Source organism: Podarcis vaucheri (assembly GCF_965113315.1).
Source record: "Podarcis vaucheri genome assembly, chromosome: 2".
NCBI lineage: Eukaryota > Metazoa > Chordata > Lepidosauria > Squamata > Lacertidae > Podarcis > Podarcis vaucheri.
Window position 1 is genome coordinate 133,471,041 of NC_138760.1, and position 20,161 is coordinate 133,491,201.

The window sequence follows — 20,161 nt, forward strand, 5'->3', positions numbered from 1 at the left end:
TCGTGTGGGTTGGTCATTTCAAATCCAGTTTTTCTCTCTCTTAATACTGTTGTTGGTTTCCTTGTTTGAATTATTCTGTTCACTAGTGATATTTCATATAGTGTTTGTGAATGCAAAGCAATTCTGGCTCTTATGATCCCTGCAGCGTATTAAGTGTTGTTCTAACCTCCCTATTGCAGGTGGAAAGAGGAATGTGGGGCTTGCTTATAATATCTTAGGGTGGCAGGATTAAGATTTGGGACTGGGACTTTCAGATTCAGAGCCCCTCTTCGCATGAGATTTCTTCCAACTACTGGAGGAAAGTATGTCTGAGGTTTATGATTAAAAATATAATTATTACGGGTGAATTTAGTAGGATCACTGGACTATGACTAAACACTGAGGGAAAGTGTCTCAAAAGAAGGCAAAATACCAAATACTTTTTTGATATGGTTACAACAATGGATCTACTAGATCAGGGGTCAGCAGACTTTTTCAGCAGGGGGCCAGTCCACTGTCCCTCAGACCTTGTTGGGGGCCGGACTATATTTTGGGGGGGAAATTAGCGATTTTGACCCGCCCGCAAAGAGGCCTGAAGATGTTTGGCTTTACCTGTCCCAGTTGTCGTCCCAATAGCCCCAGTTGGGCTTCTCCAGCCAGGTGCCAGGGCAGGGCAGGAGGCTGCGTTGGCTGGTGAAGACAGAAGCAGCAGCCCCGGCGGAGCCAAGGACAGAGGCAGGGGAACCGGGGCGTTGCTGGAGCTTTTACCCACCAACTGCTGCTGCTTCCCAACCCGCAAGCGGCAGCTGCGGCCGCTGCAACAAACCGCCTGAACGCCATTGGAGGAATGAAGGAGGGGGGGTGAGGAAGAAAGCATGTGAGGAAGCAGCACGGAGAAGGGGCACAGAAAAGGAAGGAAGGGCGGACTGAGGGAGAGGGAGGAGGAGCAAGAGGAAAACGCAGCAGCAGCCGGCAGCCAGCGTCACACCCCCTTCCCAGCGCCACCCTTCTGAGGCAGGCAGGCGGGTGAGCCGACTCCCCCCGTTGATGGCACCCGGTGTGGGACAAGATTGCTCGTCCCTGAGGAGAAAAGCGCCGCCGGGTAAGGGAGAGGGAAAGAACGTGCGTGCTGGCAATCCACGCGGCGATTCCCGGACCGTCCGCAGGCCGGATCTAGAAGGCAATTGCGCCTGATCCGGCCCACAGGCCTTAGTTTGCCAACCCAGATGCTTGGAGATTCAGACCCCCATTAGAACAAGAGTAAACATGTTCTTCTGATTCAAAGGATTCTGCGGGAGGAAGAAACATGATGTGGATATTGAAGGAACTGCCCACAGGATTAAAGACTGTAGAGATCCAGCCAAGAACTATATCAGATCAAAACTCAACATGGATGATAATGAGGGGTGAAAAGAGTTCATGGTATAGATGGAGACTAAATAAGGGTTTATTTGAACAACACTGAATTACAACATATTCCAATTACGTTAAAGTATCAAAAAATGTTAAAAACATTTGGAAATATAGGGGAGGATGAAACTTTCACTTTTACGAAGGATTTCAACCATAAAGAGAAATGTTTTACCTAAGATACTGTTTTTATTTTAAATTACCAATAATAAATAATACAAGCTTCTTTAACGAATGGCAAAGAGATATTTCATGATTACTCTAGCAGAGGGGAAACACCAAGAATACAGTATAAAATTTTGATAGATACTAAAAATAGAGGTGGCTTCGCACTGCTAGATTTTCTACTATGAAGCAGCCTCTTCGTGTTGGTTAAAAAAATTGATATCGTTGGACAACACACTATTGCTGGATACTCAGTGGAATCTCGGTTGTTGAACACTTCAGAAGTCGAATGTTTGGGAATTTCAAATGCCAACAACCCGGAAGTGAATGCTTCTATTTTTGAAAGCAATTTATAAATAAAATTATATATCGTGGTACCTTAGGATAAGTACTTAATTCGTTCCGGAAGTCCGTTCTTAATCTGAAACTGTTCTTAACCTGAAGCACCACTTTAGCTAATGGGGCCTCCTGCTGCCGCTGCACCGCCGGAGCACAATTTCTGTTCTCATCCTGAAGCAAAGTTCTTAACCTGAAGCACTATTTCTGGGTTAGCGGAGTCTTTAACCTGAAGCGTATTGTAATGGTTCTAGGGGTTGCTCGTGTGCAAGCCGGTGCCAACACCTAGCTGGGTTGCCTGAGTCAACCTTTTCTGTCCGGACAGCCACTCACCCGTGGCTGTCTCAATCGCTGGCAGAATCCCTCACTGGGCGTTTCTTAAACTTCTTCCAGCAAAGAAGCTCTTTGACGCCTAGTCTCCTCCTACTCTCCCTGCGCGGAAGCCTTCTGCGCAAGGAGGGCGTAGGCAGCGGAGGACCCTTACTCTCCCTGCTGGTCCCCGGCAAGGAGTCAGGGGACCGCCTCGCTGATTCCCCCATCTGCCCCCCTTCTCCACTGGTGCTACGCTGATTCTCTTCCCCAGAAGATGGGCTGCCTCTCCCCATCCCGGGACGCTCTCTGGAATCTCTCTGGAGCTTGCTCTCTCCCTCCGGCACTGATGGCAGTTCCCTGACACGTATGTAACCTGAAGCATATGTAACCCGAGGTAAAGGTAAAGGTAAAGGTACCCCTGCCTGAACGGGCCAGTCTTGACAGACTCTGGGGTTTGTGCGCCCATCTCACATCTATTGGCCGGGGGCCAGCGCTGTCCGGGGACACTTCCGGGTCACGTGGCCAGCGTGACATCGCTGCTCTGGCGAGCCAGAGCCGCACACGGAACGCCGTTTACCTTCCCGCTGGTAAGCGGTACCTATTTATCTACTTGCCCCCGGGGGTGCTTTCGAACTGCTAGGTGGGCAGGCGCTGGGACCGAGCAGCGGGAGCGCACCCCGCCACGGGGATTCGAACCGCCGACCTTTCGATCAGCAAGCCCTAGGCGCTGAGGCTTTTACCCACAGCGCCACCCGCGTCCCGCTGCTCGGTACCACTGTATTAATAAAATTATCTATATATAAAGCAATCGAAACACTTCCCACACTCCTTCCATTCAATCCATTTATGATTTTCTGTTTGTGGATTGTAGGGTTTCAACTCTTAAAGCTTTTCCTCCTTGCGAGTCCATTGATGTTTTGTAGGAACATCAGGACTGAAGCTCTACGTACACTCCATATACGTAAGTGGTTTTCCCTCTTAGAGTTTGCTGGTGTTTGCCAAGGTTTCCACTTCTATTGAAGCTCTTTCCACACTCCATACATTTATTTGCTTGTCCCCGAGTGAGTCTGTTGATGTCGTCTAAGTTTCCTGTGTATGAATTTAGGGTTCCACTCTGAAAGAAACTCTTTCAACTCTCCATACATTTAAATGGTTTCTTCCGTGTGAGTCTGTTGATGTTTTCTAACATTTCCAACATTGGTGAAGCCCTTTCCACGCTCCTTACATTTAAATGGTTTCTCCCCTGTGTGAGTCCATTTATGTTTTCTAAGTGTTCCACTGCGATTGAAGCTCTTTCCGCACTCAGTGCATTTAAATGGTTTCTCCCCAGTGTGAGTTCGATGATGGGTTCTCAGCTCTCTACTCTCAATAAAACTCTTTCCACATTCCATGCATTTTAATGGTTTTTCCCCTGAATGAGTCCACTGATGTCTTCTTACTGCACCACTCCGACTGAAGCTCTTTCCACACTCCACACATTTATATGGTTTTTCCCCTGTGTGAATTCGATGGTGGATTCTAAGTGTTTGACGATCAGTGAAGTTCTTACCGCACTCCATGCAATTAAATGGTTTCTCCCTTGTGTGAATCCTTTGATGTCTTCTTACTGCTCCATTAGAAGTGAAGCTTTTTCCACACTCCATACATTCAAATGGTTTTTCCCCTGTGTGAGTCCGTTGATGGATTCTAAGTGTTCCACTACAAGTGAAGCTTTTTCCACACTCCATACATTCAAATGGTTTTTCCCCTGTGTGAGTTTGATGATGGATACTAAGTGCTGTACCATCAATAAAACTCCTTCCACATTCCATGCATTTAAATGGTTTCTCCCCTGTGTGAGTCCATTGATGTTTTCTCAGTGCTTCACTGTAAGTGAAGCCCTTTCCACAATCCATACATTTATATGGTTTTTCCCCTGTGTGAGTTCGATGATGGATTCTAAGGCTTCGGTTATCAGTGAAGCTCCTACCACACTCCATACATTCAAATGGTTTTTCCCCAGTGTGAGTTTTATGATGAATATTCAGTCCTCTCTTTGTACTGAAACTCTTTCCACACTCCAAACATTCAAATGGTTTCTCCCCTGTGTGAATCCGTTGATGGATTCTAAGGTATCCACTCTGACTGAAGCTCTTTACACATTCCATGCATTTGAATGGTTTCTTGCCCGTGTGTGTCTGTTGATGTTTTCTAAATGTTCCACTATCGGTGAAGCTCTTTCCACACTCCATACATTTATATGGTTTTTCCCCTGTGTGGGTTCGTTGATGGTTTCTAAGGTGTCCAATCTGACTGAAGCTCTTTCCACACTCCTTACATTTATATGGTTTCTCCCCTGTGTGAGTGTGTTTATGTATACGAAGGTTTGAACTCCAACCAAAGCTTTTTCCACACTCCATGCATTTAAATGGTTTCTCTCCTGTGTGAGTCCATTGATGTTTTCCAAGTGTTCCACAGTCAGTGAAACTCTTCCCACACTCCATACTTTCAAATTGTTTCTCCTCTCTCTTTTCACAATCCATGAATTTATATGGTTTCTTTGTTATTCCCATTGGACATGGCCCTCCAGAATTTTGACTGCCTTCTCCATTGTCTTCTTTCAACAGGGAGGAGCGGGGGGAAAGGAAACCTAGGAAGAGATCAAAGGAATATTACACACATCAATTAGCACCTGCTCTTATTTTAACATCTTGTATATTCTCTCCTGTCCTCCATATCTTCCAATTTTTTAGCATAGGCAAAAGAAAAAATGTTAAATAATGGTAATGCATCATCAGCCTTTTATAACCCTTAATTATTGTTAATGAAGCAGCATTATCTTAGAATACGGTTGAACTGTGGGGTTTACGTTTTATAAAAAGTGATTTCTCACAGGAACGGGAGCTGCTCTATGTTCTATGAACCTGGCCAATATTAATCAGGATCCTAAATTCACCATGAAGTTTTTCATCCGCTGCACTATAATCCTCCACCCCTTGGGCCACATTTTGTCCCCTCCGACCTCTAGATCTTTATTCATCACCTGCACATTCCCTTTGGCCTCAGGACGTCCATACTGACCATTTTGGGAGACCCATATATAAGTCTAGTGATGTTACCGGAAAAAATCCGAGGGCTCCCTTGGACAAAAACAAAGACGCCAACCAGGATAACTTGGAGCAAAACTGCAACCTGTAGGCTTGGCCTTTATTGAACTGTTGCAACAGGGTGTTCCCCTCACTTGCAGGAGAGAGGAAAAGACCCAGAAAGATGGTGTGCAAGACCTTACAAAAACTTTTGAAATTCCCATCCTCTAGGTCGAGCCCATCCCCAGAAACATCATGCATACATTACAGAAGGGGTTGACATCATGCATACATTACAGAAAGGAGGGGTTGAGGGAGGAATTGTGGTGGTAACCTGAGTGTCCTGTCACCTGGCTGGTTCTTCCTTCCCCCCTGCCCATGAGTCACTTCCAGGAGACAAAGGGGAGTTTGCAGTTTCCTGCCCCCCCCCAGAAGATCTGATCATTGTCCTTTGTTTCAGTCCATGCTGAACCCACTCCCATATGCAAGTTCTTTGTGATCTTGATTGTCTTCTGTCTGGGATCATCAAGGTTGACATAGCAACTGGGCAGGGCTCCTGTGGATGTGCTGGTATGCTGAAGGGATTATGGCTGACCAGAACCAAGCCACCCCCCTTTAATAGTCCTTGTCACATGGAGCAATATAAAATGGAACAGTGCAAATCCGATGTATGGTTGATTTTCTATGAATTTATAACAGAAATGTGGCGTATGTAGTGTGTGTGAAGTTTGTACAAACAGAATGATTGGGGTGGGGGGGTTCCTGCTACAGTGACAAGGCTTGGTGCTTGTGGTCGGTTGAAGGAGTGTTCAGTTGGAGAATGTTCTTGGGGTTGGACCTGTTGGGAAACTGCCAGGGATATATAGTCCATCATGGCCCAAGCCGGAGTTCTGGACGTCCATCAATCTCCCGTAGACAGGCAGATCCAGCAGTTAGCGGCACGAAGCCTTTGGAAATTCCTAGCCACATTCCAGGGCTTGCGCACACTGTTTATCAGCAGATAAAAGCACAGCCAAAAGTTGCACCGCAGAAGAGCATAATTTACAGACTTTATTTAGTGTTGAACAGAACAAAAGAAAACACGTCCATTCTCAGTCAGTGTCTCTGACTAACTGGCAAAAACGAAAGGAAAACAGCAAGCATAAACATCCTGTCAACAGGACATGCGCAGACTCTGTTACTTACAAAGCCTGCTCCCTTTTAAGGTGGAACGGAAATATCCTAACAGGACCTCCATCTCTCAGCCTTGCATTCTTGAATGGAGAGAGCTGGAGATGCAGAAGGAGAGCAGCTGGAGCCTGACCGCTGGGAAGGCCAGATTGAGACACCCACCCCAATGATGATTTATAATAATTATATGCCGCCAGGTCTCGCACCTGCCTCCTGACACTGGCTTATCTTAGCGGAGATTCCCTGTCCAGGCCTCTCTCACTGTTCTTCCTCCTTTGCCCTCAGTGGCCAAGGGCTTCTGGATATTCTAGCTCTGCTCCAACTGGGATTTATTTATTAAATTGTTATACCTCTCTTCATCTGAAGATCAGAAGATAAAAATATGTATGTCACTGAAATAGGTGAGTATTAAAGGTGAATAACACTGATTGTGGGAAGAAAAGAAAGATGAAACCAGTGGTGTGTCCAGCTGAATGTAATATAATTAATAATAATAATAATAATAATAATAATAATAATAATGTGTAAAGAAGAAACCAATCTTCAAATCAGTTTCATATTCCCTGGCTGTATTTCTCTGCCATGATTGTGACTCAGAATCTTAGCCACACTTTTTTCTAGAATATCAACTGGATCTCTTTGTAATGGGAGCCAGACATCCCTGAGGTTTCATCCAGACATTCCTTCAGTGTGGGCAGCAGCAGCAGCGGAGAAAGGAAGGAAGCAACTTTGGAGACAAACCATTTCCTTCAGAAGGTCTTCCCCAGCGGCCAGCAGGGTTGATAAACTGCTCAGTGTGGACACCTTGGCTTTATAGTGTTATGGTCTGGATACCAATCACAATCCCTCAGAAATGTCTCAAGAACCCTTAAGATCCAGTTCCACCAACTCCCAAGTAACACTGAGCCCTAGAGGAACCTTCTATGCTGAGTTGAGGCATCTCTGGCCCTCCAGATGTGGTTGGACTCAAAGTACCACCTGCCCAAGCAGGGATGGCCCATGGCCAGGGAGGATGGGAGTCTTATCTGGGGGGACACACTTTCCCCTTCTTCCCCCTCCCCTGAAAACGCTGAATATCTGTATTTCGTTTCCTCCTTCCTCCGTGATCTCCAACATCTTCCTGATACAGTCCCACCAACTGCACACATTCGCAAATCATCCTGCACCACTGACTTCCCGCAGCGGCTGCATTGTGTCTGGGACACTGGCAATGGGACAGCACCTTCCACTGGATGAGAGGATAGAAGGTTAAATCAGGGCTGGCCAAATGGGACTCAGCGCCCTCCCCTCCTTGCATCTGCTGCCTGAGGGGGCTGCCTCAGTTTCCCTCACGGTGGAGCAGGCCCTGAGAACAGCCTTCTCTCTGCCGCCCCAAATACAGGAAACACGGCAAAGAAGGCCTTGGAGTGTCACCGTGGAACATAACAACAACAACAACAACTGGTTGTAAGTCCCTTTGGGCTGCCCTGGGCAAGAGAAAGCAACTAATAGATTAAATAAATAAATAAAAATAACAATAATTGAAACTTCAGTACAGTGGTACCTTGCTTCGTTCGCAGTGGTACTTACTTCGTTCTCGTGGTCCGTTCTTAACCTGAAACTGCTCTTAACCTGAAGCCCCACTTTAGCTAATGGGGCCTCCTGCTGCCGCCGTGCCACCGGAGCACAATGTCTGTTCTCATCCTGGGTTAGCGGAGTCTGTAACCTGAAGCGTATGTAACCCGAGGTACTACTGTAATAATAATAAGAAGGCAGGCTCTTGAGGGGGGAACACGGGAACCCACCCATTTCCATAACAATCTTGAATCCCACAGAGTTAAGAGATCTGATATAGTGGGAATAATGGACACCTGGCTGAAGGGAGAGGAGGATTTGGGCCCAGGTGTCTCTGGGGGGGGGGGGAGCCCTTTAGATGCTTCTCCACGGAAACACAGGCATGAGGGAGAGACTGGAGTTGCCAAGAGAGAAGCCTCAAAGGGGGGGGGGGATAATAAAGGGGGCTTCCCCCCTTTCCTCTCCCCCCCCCCATGGTTGGACTCGCTCTAACAGCCCCCAGCGCCCCCTGCAGCTCCTGATCTGGGACCTGAGGCAGGGCAAGGACTGAGCTTCAGGGGAGGAGAGGGTGGCTGGATCGGGGCTCCTGCTCAGGGATCTCTCCCTGGTCTACGCGGAGTCAAGGCAGATTCCTGGGCAGGAGGGAGAAGTCAAGGCAGGCCGCCCCCCAGTCCCTCTCTCTTTCTCCAAGATGGCTTCCATCCCTCCCCCAGGGATGCTTCCCTTCCTCCCTCCACCTCCGAGAATCCCCTTTCCCCAGAGGCCCCCCTGGCCGGCTCAGCCTTCCTGCCAAATCTCTCCCCATCCCAGGAGGGAGACGGGGGGGTGTGTCTCCATCCAGGCCTCTCTCGCCCCCATTAACCCTTCTCCCCCCAAAGGGGACTCACCAACCCAGGATGGCGGCGCCCCAGGGATTCCAGCCAGGAGGAAGCCGGAACGGGGCCTGGGTTCAAGTCCCAGCCCGGGGGGGGGGCCTCCCATTTCCTTCCCGGGGGGGGCAGCTGAGCATCTCCTCTCCCCCCCCCCCCAATATATAGATATATTTCGCACCTCTTTCCCCTCCTCCTCCTCCTCCGCAGAGCTGCTCCTCTTCCGGGAAGGTGGATCAGGCCCCTCCCCTCCCCCCTTGGCCCCCCCTCCCTGCCTCTCTAGGAAGCGGAGCTCACTGACCCGGGGGGGGAGGAATGAGTGGCCCCTCCCTCCCCGAAGACACCATTCTCCTCCTCCCAAACCAGCTCCGTTTTCCTGTTTTGTCTTCTGAGAAAGTCCCGGGTTCGATCCCCGGAGGCGGCAGGGAAGGAGACCCCCCCCCCACCTGGGAAAAAGCCCTCCGGGGCAGGAAGGGGACATCCCCCCCTTTTAATCCCTTGCCGAGAGAGGCGGGGGGGGGAGGCAGGGGGTCCCCGTTACAACAGCCCCGCAAAGTAGACCGGAGTTGCTGCGCCCTTTGGGGACTCGGAGCAGTAACTTAGGACCACCCTAAATGGTCTGCTCCCCAGTGCCCTCCTTCTCCCAAGGGAGGGGGGTCCTGGCTGGACATCTCCTCCCCCCTGACTTGGTCTGCTTCCCCAAGTGGTGGAATCAATGTGATGTGTCCCAGGAAAGAGGGTCTTCCTTGCAGGCTGAAGTGGTGCAGTCCAGATACAGGCTAAACCCCTGGGAGATGTGGAGGAGGCAGAGACCTTGGGCCTCTCCCTCCCTCCCCCACCCCTTTGAGAGCACACCAGGCCTCACTTGTGAAGGATGGGTTCAGCCATTCCTGGAAAGAGCCCTGAAAACTGGCCACGCCAGGTCCACATGCCCCTATGACCTTCAAAGGAGGCTTCCTCTTGGCTGCCTCAATGCTCAGAGGTGGCTCCTGCCTCCAGGCAGCTTGTGGATTTGTAGAAAGTTGACCCTTAAGTCTGGGACCTGCACACTATAGACATCCACAGGATTTCTCCCCTAGGTGTGTTATCTTGGGAATAATGTGATAGGAGCTTCCAGTGAAGCATTTAACACACACTTAGGCCACCTCCCCATTGCATTGAGGTCTCTCTGGCACGGCCCACTCTCTGCTCTGCCACCTTCCCCCTTCATGCAAGATTCGCAGCTAGGAGGCCAGTCCTTCCTGTCTGGCCGGATTGGAAGGTGAGTGAAGGGAACCCTTTGTTGGAAAACGCTCTGGCCTACCTGCAGCCCCCCTTCCGGATCTCCCTCCGAGCGTCCTCCGGTGAGCATAGCTCTGGAAAAGGCATCCCCTTCTCCAGCAACATAAACCATCTTGATTTGTGCACACTAGCCTTCTGGCTTAACACAGCAGAAGAAAGAAGCATCCTAGTTCTAAACTACTATTTATTTACATAACATTTACATACATATGCATAATGGCATCCATTCTCATCAGCTCCAACAACAAAACAGAACGACATAAAAGTGAAAGTAGTTTCAGTCTCACACCGGAAGGGAGATAAGACAGTCTTCCTTTCTCACCCTTCACTCAGACAGGCGTGTGAAATATATCAAACATAAAATCAGCAATGGGGAGCCTGAAATCCTAACAGCCTTTGTTCTTTCTCTATACATGCACTACATTGTTTTATGATGTGGCAATCCTTCACTCAAGAAAGAAAAATAATTCCTAATGGAATATAATTATTAATGGATGGTAATTAGTAATGGAAAGCTGGAAGTCAGCCCTAGTTGTTGTGGTTTAGTCGTTTAGTCGTGTCTGCCTCTTCGTGACCCCCTGGACCAGAGCACGCCAGGCACTCCCGTCTTCCACTGCCTCCCGCAGTTTAGTCAAACTCATGCTGGTAGCTTCGAGAACATTGTCCAATTATGGTGCTGGAGTTTCCTCCAGCACCATAATTCAAAAGCATCAATTCTTCAGCAATCAGCCTTCTTTACAGTCCACCTCTCACTTCCATACATCACTACTGGGAAAAGGCAAAATGCCAATGAAAGATGGGAGAGTCGATGGCACAGCAAGAATCAAGTTATCGGAGTGGGGTTGGGGTGGGGAATACCGGAAATAATAGATTACAACAGGAAGGGAAATACCAACCTTAAAAGATAGTCCACACAGAAAGTTACAAGATATAAACCCCTCTGGCAAATTGAAAGATATGGAATAGCTAAATACGAACGAAGTGGCTACGTCAGTGGCTGCGAAGATTAAGAAGCAACATTGGAACTGAACTATTTGAATTAAAGAAGAATGGAAGCAGGAGAAGGAACAACAACAGCATCTCCCCAAGACCACAGCATGGGAAGTCATCCAAAAATGTTTAATTTGGAATAGAATAATTGGCTTTTTTAATTGTATTATGAATTGGTATTGTATTATTATTATTATTATTAATAATAATAATAATAATAATAATTTATTATTTATACCCCGCCCATCTGGCTGGGCCTCCCCAGCCACTCTGGACGGCTTCCATAGAAACCAAAAATACACAAAAATATCACACGTTAAAAACTTCCCTGAACAGGGCTGCCTTCAGATGTCTTCTGAATGTCAGGTAGTTGTTTATTGCTTTGACATCTCGTGGGAGGGCGTTCCACAGGGCGGGCGCCACTACCGAGAAGGCCCTCTGCCTGGTTCCCTGTAGCTTTGCTTCTCGCAATGAGGGAACCGCCAGAAGGCCCTCGGCGCTGGACCTCAGCGTCCGGGCAGAATGATGGGGGTGGAGACGCTCATTCAGGTATACTGGACCGAGGCCGTTTAGGGCTTTAAAGGTCAGCACCAACACTTTGAATTGTGCTCGGAAACGTACTGGGAGCCAATGTAGGTCTTTCAAGACCGGTGTTATATGGTCTTGGTGGCCGCCCCCATGGGGCTTATATTGGATTATTATTAATAAAAAACTAATAAAATTATTATAATAACAATATATGAGGTTTTGGATATTAGCAGTACGTATAAGACGCTTCTACTCTTTTTGTGTCTTTTATTATTATTAATAAAAAATACATTGGGTACACAATATTCAATAATATACATATTCAATAATAACATATTCAGCTCAACCATATGTACAATTCTAGATACCTTAACACTCCTCCCTCCACAAGGTTTATTTAACTTTTAACATTTTAATTGCCCCAAATTGTTCAAACCTAACCAAATAATTCAGTATCTTCTCAAACCAATCCTCCTCTTTCTCACTGACCTTAAGCCCTTTCAGTCTATGTATAAGATGCTTTTAGTCTTTTGGTGTTGTTCCTATAATGCTAATCCCACCAACCCTGCTCCCAAACTACCACCACAACTCCTAACACCAACATTTCCAACTCTCTCCACCAAGGCCCCAAAATCAGCTGGCTCTCAGCCCATCATCACTCACCCCAGCACTCCAGATTCTCCCCTCCCTATCTAACATTATATTATATCTGCTATTATACTTGTGAGACATGACCTTCATTTCTTTAAAGACCTGTCTATACAACTTTATATACAAATACCAGAACTTCACATGCACTCCATGCATTTAAGACTGATTTCCCATTATCTGAGTTCATTGATGGGAAGGAAAGTGAACTCTGAGAGAAATACGTCAAACACTCCATACATCTAAATGTTTTCTTCTCCCCTTTGAGAATCTGTAGAGGTTTCTTAAGCATCCCATTCTAACTGATGCACCGCTCTGGGACTTCCAGGTTGTCGCATCGGAGTTCAGTCGCCTGCCATGCACCCTCCGCAGCAGATCAGGTGCTGTGGTAAACTGGTCCCCAACCATTTGCCCCTCCCTCACCTGTCTTTGCTCTCCGGCCAGACCAGGTTTCTCGAGCAAGGCTGGCAGACCCTTTTACCTTTTCAGTGATACGGACCGCGAAAGGGGGGGTACCCCCTTTCCCCTTCTCCTTTGAACAGCCGAGGCGATGACCTCGAGGGTGCCCGCGGTGCACCCACCCTCGGTCCCCCCACCGTTGCACAAGCACCACACTTCTCCCGTAACCCCTTTCTACTCCTTCCTTTCACGAGCGAAATAAGCTCGCTTATAAATATTTGCTTCTATCTTTCCCTATACCTGTTTACGCTCTATACTTAGAACGAATAGACCGGGTGTCCCTGTTTCTCCGTCTATTCCTATGCCTGCGTTTTAGCCAATCACAGCCATGCATTTATCCTGCAGAGGCGAGCTCAGGGAGCTCTTGCACGCCTCATTTAACCTCCTGACGAGCTGCTGACGGCCCCCCACGGCGAGAACAATGGAACTGAAACTCCTGACCTCGTAAAACTGTCAAACCCTTGTTACAATGTATCCATTTTTACAAGAATGGATACATACTGCTTCCGCTTTTGATCTAAGCTACGGAACAGGCTGAAAGTCATCGGAACCTTTCGAAAATCATATAAAATCAACCACAGCTCCAATTTTCTTGCTCTTGGTGTCATTCGACTCAGTTTCCCCAGGACTCCATGATGCTGCCCAGACTCCATAATCCCCGAGACGGCAAGTCACGTACACAGGAACTCTTTAATCCCATCAGATGGTTCTGCCCAGCCCTTCCTCCGGGCAATACCAGGTGGCAGACGGTGCATATCAGTAACCCATTGTCCCACCGCCACCGGTACTCAGGAAATGTATATTTGTGTATGACCCTCGCTCTGCATATTCCACCCCTCCCTTGCCTCAAATGTAAATTAGTGTAACCCCACCTTTCTCTGAGATATTCATGACGTGTGTAATGTATTCATGATGTAATCCATGAAACCCAACCTTCCCATAATGTATTCATGACGTTTTGCGCACTGTATTATGGGACTTGGAGGGAACTTTTAAAAGTTTATGTCGCCCCATTCTCGGGGTTCAATTCCACTTTGAACCTGTTGCGCAATAAACTTGGATCTTCGCATTTTGCTCCTGCGTCCGGCTGAGCTTCCTTTTTTTCCGCTAGAATCCACGGACTTGGTCCGATTGGCTGCGTGGCAGGGTAAATACGCACCCAGATTTTCCGTAACATCAGAAACAGGACGAAACAGAACTGGTAAGGCTGCCACCACTCCCTTGTCCCAGGGTTACCTTAAGCCACAGCTCAAGGGAGAGACGGCTGTGTTTCTTCGTTACCGGTTAACCCCAAACTACAAGTTGCTTCCACAAGCTTGCAGGTAGAAATTCTTTAGTAAGGCACAACCAAGAAGCTAGGCATTGGATTTAGCTATTTTCCCGGATAGGCACACACAATACAAGTGAAAGTTTCTTGCTTAAAATTTATTTTAAAACATAAAGAACATGCTAAAAAGCAGGCACATCTTTTGGTAGTTTACAAGTAAAGAGAAAAGAAAAACGTTGCAAAACATAGCTAGCTAATACTCACTTCTACACTCTAAGGCAAAGATAGGAGAGTTCAGAGTCCTTCAGAAATCCGCATTCAGAGGTCTTAGGAAATCTTCATCACAAAAGACAGGTGCTTAGGTGGAACATCAGCAGCCGGGCGATTTTGTGGATTGCAGAGCGCGCCTTCCCAGCCATTCTCAAGATCTTTTATCCCTAATTTGCACGTGGAATCAGATCCCCCAGGACAATCACCACTCTTGGTTACATTTGAATTCTCCAATGACCAGCTTGTGGGTTAATAATTTTAACTTCTGACAGCTGGGCCAATTAAGACTCCAGAGCCTAGATCAAAGTTGTTTCCTCCCTTTCTTGGAGCTTATGCAGATGCACCTCCTTTGGGCAAAAAACAGGGAGATAACATCACCGGCTGGATATACATAACTTCCCTCACAGGTGTCAACCCTTCACATTATCCAGAGAATTCCTCTCCCATAGTAAACCTTTCACGCCCTTGGAGCCAACGGGTCTACGGGTTAAAGCAACAGGACCTAGTTCCCATAATTCTTGCTGGTTTCCCACAAGGCCTCACTCTCCGCTTGGCCAAAGTACTAACTTTACTACAGGCGCCCTGGAGGTGGGAGAGAGAGTGTGGGTATAGCCCCCCCCATAAGGCTCTGGGGTTACTGGAACATCGGAGCACCCTGCCTAAAGTGGAAAGCTATAAAAATGTTGGGTGTTAACAAGAACTTGACTATGGGCCAGACGAGGAAGACACCCTCAACCAAAGTAGAGCAGGAGAAACAAGAGGAGAAAGAAAGAAAAAACCGACTTGATGGAGATTCTTGCTTTCAGAGTGAAATCAGCTTATGCAAAAGCAAATAAACTACCAGGAGTTTGATTGATTTTATGAAACTCAAGATCAAGAACTCCAAACACACTACCAGAAAAACTGATTACAATGCTCAAAATTGCTGAAGAAAAGAACCAGCTATAAGTTTCTGGCTGATGCGCTCAAGAAGAATTCAATTCCCTTTAGTTGAGAATTCCTGGAAGGGAACTTTTTTATGTACATAGGGAAGAAACAAAGATGGCAAGGGCCAATAAAAACAGAGGCATTCTAGAGGAAATATATTTTAAAAAAGAGCTGGGAGATGCATCAGTAGAAGAGCTGGAGGAGGGAGATAGCTGATAAGGGGAAAGGGGACTTAAAACTGTTTAAAGGATTCAATGATGGATTTAAAATTGTTTTCATTGAATGTGAATGGTTTGAACAACAAAACCAAATGAAATAAAATTACACATATTTTCACAAGGAAACAACAACAAAAATGATTATTGGTAAAAAAAGGACTAGGACAGGAATTCATATAAAACAAAGAAAATAGGGGTGGTACTATATATGAATTCCAAACTGGACTCTAAACAGATCTTTAGAGGTGAAGAATTATTGCAGTGAAAGTGATGGTGAAGGAGAAAAAAATATTATTGGTAGGAGCTGACGCACCTAATGAGGAAAAAGAAAGATTTCTTCCAACTATTGGATGAAAGTATGTCTGAGGTTTATGTTGGAAATATAATTATTATGGGCGATTTTAATGGAGTAGTATCACTGGACTAAGACAGAACACTGCAGAAAGGTATCTCAAAAGAAGGCAAAATACCAAATACTTTTTTTGTAATTAATTATGTAATTAGGAAGAATTTATAAAGAGCTTGGGAAATGTATAAGGATTTGTTGGAAAAGAAAACATCTTTGTGGCTTTCAGCCAACCAGATGAATTATAACTAGGGAGAAAATTACTTTACTTAGGGTGATGCTCCTGAAGGAACCATTTCTTTTAGGGATAACTGGGTTAAATGTTCCATGAAGACAGATGAACGACAGCAGCAAAAGTACTTTATGCACAAAAATGGCAAAATCAAGAGATAGCTACACTTGATCAAGAGAGCGGCAGTTAAAAGTGATGGAATATGTCAAATTGGCAAATTTAACTATGAAAAGAAGAGATCAAGACAGACATTAAGGAGGAGTAGAAACCTTTTGTTGAATATTCAAAGAATTTTTGTAAACATGTACAAACACAAGTAGGAGCTGGAGAAGAGTGTGGAAAAGGCAAGGTGTAAATATCTGAAATATGCAGCAATTTAAAAATTCTATGGGGAAACCATGGAGAGGAAGTCAAGTATGAAATAAATGTGTATCTGGAAAGTATGTAGCAATTTGTAAATAAATTCCATATAAAAAAAAATTGCATATAAAATTATATATATAAGGTAATAGAAGAACTTCCCACACTCCTTCCATTCAAATCATTTCTGCTTTTTCAGTTTGTTGGTAGATTGTTGGGTTTCAACTCTTAAAGCTTCTCCTCCTTGTGAGTCCATTGATGTTTTGTAAGAACATCAGGACTGAAGCGCTCTTGACACTCCATATAAGTAAGTGGTTTTCGCTCTGTGAGTTCAATGGTGTTTGTTAAGGTGTCCACTTCTATTGAAGCTCTTTCCAAACTCCATGCATTTAAATGGTTTCTCACCTGTGTGAGTCCGTTGATGCTTTCTAAGCGTTCCACTCTCAGTGAAGCTCTTTCCACATTCCATGCATTTAAATGGTTTCTCCCCTGTGTGACTCCGTTGATGAATTCTAAGGTGTCCACTCTGACTGAAGCTTTCCACACTACATGCATTTAGAATCATAGAATCATAGAGTTGGAAGAGACCACAAGGGCCATCGAGTCCAACCCCCTGCCAAGCAGGAAACACCATCAGAGCACTCCTGACATATGGTTGTCAAGCCTCTGCTTAAAGACCTCCAAAGCAGGAGACTCCACCACACTCCTTGGCAGCAAATTCCACTGTCGAACAGCTCTTACTGTCAGGAAGTTCTTCCTAATGTTTAGGTGGAATCTTCTTTCTTGTAGTTTGGATCCATTGCTCCGTGTCCGCTTCTCTGGAGCAGCAGAAATGGTTTCTCCCCTGTGTGACTCCGTTGATGAATTCTAAGGTCTCCACTCTGACTGAAGCTCTTTCCACACCCCATGCACTTAAATGGTTTCTCCCCTGTGTGACTCCGTTGATGAATTCTAAGGTATCCACTCTGAGTGAAACTCTTTCCACATTCCATGCATTCAAATGGTTTCTCCCCTGTGTGACTCCGTTGATGAATTCTAAGGGCTCCACTCCGACTGAAGCTCTTTCCACACTCCATGCATTTAAATGGTTTCTCCCCTGTGTGACTCCGTTGATGAATTCTAAGTTGTCCACTCTCACTGAAGCTCTTCCCACACTCCATGCATTTAAATGGTTTCTCCCCAGTGTGACTCCGTTGATGAATTCTAAGGTGTCCACTCTGACTGAAGCTCTTTCCACACTCCATGCATTCAAATGGTTTCTCCCCTGTGTGACTCCGTTGATGAATTCTAAGGTGTCCACTCTGACTGAAGCTCTTTCCACACTCCATGCATTCAAATGGTTTCTCCCCCGTGTGACTCTGTTGATGAATTCTAAGTTTTCCACGCTCAGTGAAGCTCTTTCCACACTCCATGCATTTAAATGGCTTCTCCCCCGTGTGAGTCCGTTGATGAATTCTAAGGTATCCACTCTGAGTGAAACTCTTTCCACATTCCATGCATTCAAATGGTTTCTCCCCCGTGTGAGTCCGTTGATGAATTCTAAGGTATCCACTACGACTGAAGCTCTTTCCACACTCCATGCATTTAAATGATTTCTCCCCCGTGTGACTCCGTTGATGAATTCTAAGGTCTCCACTCTGACTGAAGCTCTTTCCACACTCCATGCATTTAAATGATTTCTCCCCTGTGTGACTCCGTTGATGAATTCTAAGTTTTCCATTCTCAGAGAAGCTCTTTCCACACTCCATGCATTTAAATGGTTTCTCCCCCGTGTGACTCCGTTGATGAATTCTAAGGTGTCCACTCTGACTGAAGCTCTTTCCACACTCCATGCATTCAAATGGTTTCTCCCCTGTGTGACTCCGTTGATGAATTCTAAGGTGTCCACTCTGACTGAAGCTCTTTCCACACTCCATGCATTCAAATGGTTTCTCCCCCGTGTGACTCCGTTGATGAATTCTAAGGTCTCCACTCTGACTGAAGCTCTTTCCACACTCCATGCATTTAAATGGTTTCTCCCCTGTGTGAGTCCATTGATGTTTTCCAAGTGTTCCACTGTCAGTGAAACTCCTTCCACACTCCATACTTTCAAATTGTTTCTCCTCTCTCTTTTCACATTCCATGAATTTATATGGTTTCTTTGTTATTCCCATTGGAAATGGCCCTCCAGAATTTTGACTGCCTTCTCCATTGTCTTCTTTCAACAGGGAGGAGCGGGGGGAAAGAAACCTAGGAAGAGAACAAAGGAATATTACACACATCAATTAGCACCTGCTCTTATTTTGACATCTCGTACATTCTTTCCTGTCCTCCATATGAAATTTTTCGGAAAGACAGATGAAATAATGTTAAATAATGGTAATGCATCATCAGCCTTTCCTAACCTTTAATTAAGCATTAATGAAGCAGCATTATCTTAGAATACAGTTTAACTGTGGGCTTTACGTTTGATAAAAAATTGTTTATCACAGGAAAGGGAGCTGCTCTATGTTCCATGAACCTGGCCAATATTAATCAGGATCCTAAATTCACCATGAAGTTTTTCATCCGCTGCACTATAATCCTCCACCCCTTGGGCCACATTTTGTCCCCTCCGACCTCTAGATCTTTATTCATCACCTGCACATTCCCTTTGGCCTCAGGACGTCCATACTGACCATTTTGGGAGACCCATATATAAGTCTAGTGATGTTACCGGAAAAAATCCCTGTCCAGGCCTCTATTACTGTTCTTCCTCCTTTGCCCTGGGTGGCCTAGGGCTTCAGGATATTCTAGCTCTGCTCCAACTGGGAATTATTTATTAAATTGTTATACCTCTCTTCATCTGAATATCACAAGATAAAAATATGTGTTTGTCAGGGGTTCAGGAGCAGAGGCACAGGAAAGGGAGGAAACAGAGAGCAAGGGGGAGGAATCAGAAGGAAATATGAGCGAGGACAGCGGCCTGAGATCTCCGAGTCTTTCCAGTGAGTCGGAAGACTGACAGAAAGGAGCGCCAGTGCTCAGAGCAAGGGGGGCATCCAGGGGGACACCCCAGGAAGAAGGGACCAGAGGGGACTCAGAGAGCAGCAGTTGGAAATCGGGGCCAGCTTCCCCAATAGAGGGCAGTAGGGAGGAAGGGTGCCAGGTATCGGGATCCGGCGGCTCGCCGCAGGAGGGAGAGCATGAGTCAGGACTGGCCACACCTCCGTCGGGGAGCGAGGAAACGGTCAAGAGGAAGGTGGAAGGTTGGGCGCGCGCACCAAGTTCAAATACACAGGAAGGCGGCACAGTAAGCAGCCCGGAAAGGGAGCCGGGTCCCAAAGCCCGCCGCAAGGAGGGAGAAGGGTCCGGGGGGTCAGCGTCAGAAGAGTCCAGGAAGGAAGAGACCCAGGGGGGCAGAGGGACCCAGAGAAGAAAGGAAAGGCGGAAGAGGTGGAGTAAGGCTAGGGTATTAAGTTGGTGGACAGGAGGCGGAGACTCAGACGGGACTTCGCCGGTCTAGCTTCTAAGACATAGAGCTGCACGCTGCGGCTTGAAAATGGAAACTGTAACGCAATAAAGACTTTTATATAGTATTGCCGGCTAGCGTGGTCCTCTGTGAGCTGGGATCTGAGAGCAGCCCTGACAGTAAGCTCCGTCTCACAAGTTTTGGCACCTAAAGCCTTGCAGCGGGAGTAAACGCAGCGAGGGGTGAAGGTTGGTGCCTACTCGCGAGCTCACGAAAAGCCGAAAAGATGACTGCCGAACAGCAGATAGCAGATCTGCAAAATGCAGTGACACAACTAAACGCCGA

General features: G+C 46.5%; 3 protein-coding genes across 3 annotated transcripts in view; all 3 read right to left on the bottom strand.

Moving 5' to 3' along the window:
* The window catches only part of LOC309525796 (uncharacterized protein), a 123,857-nt gene that overhangs the window by 45,342 nt on the left and 58,354 nt on the right, over window positions 1–20,161 (bottom strand). The gene's annotated exons all lie outside the window — the stretch shown is intronic.
* LOC309525805 (uncharacterized protein) overlaps window positions 1–20,161 on the bottom strand; it is a 138,125-nt gene that overhangs the window by 25,453 nt on the left and 92,511 nt on the right. The gene's annotated exons all lie outside the window — the stretch shown is intronic.
* Window positions 3,032–20,161, bottom strand: part of LOC309525809 (uncharacterized protein) — a 41,410-nt gene continuing 24,280 nt past the window's right edge. Inside the window, exon 2 of the mRNA XM_082211395.1 lies at window positions 3,032–4,831. Coding sequence (XP_082067521.1) covers window positions 3,348–4,754 — 1,407 coding nt within the window. The 5' untranslated portion in view covers window positions 4,755–4,831 and the 3' untranslated portion in view covers window positions 3,032–3,347. The remainder of the gene's footprint in view (window positions 4,832–20,161) is intronic.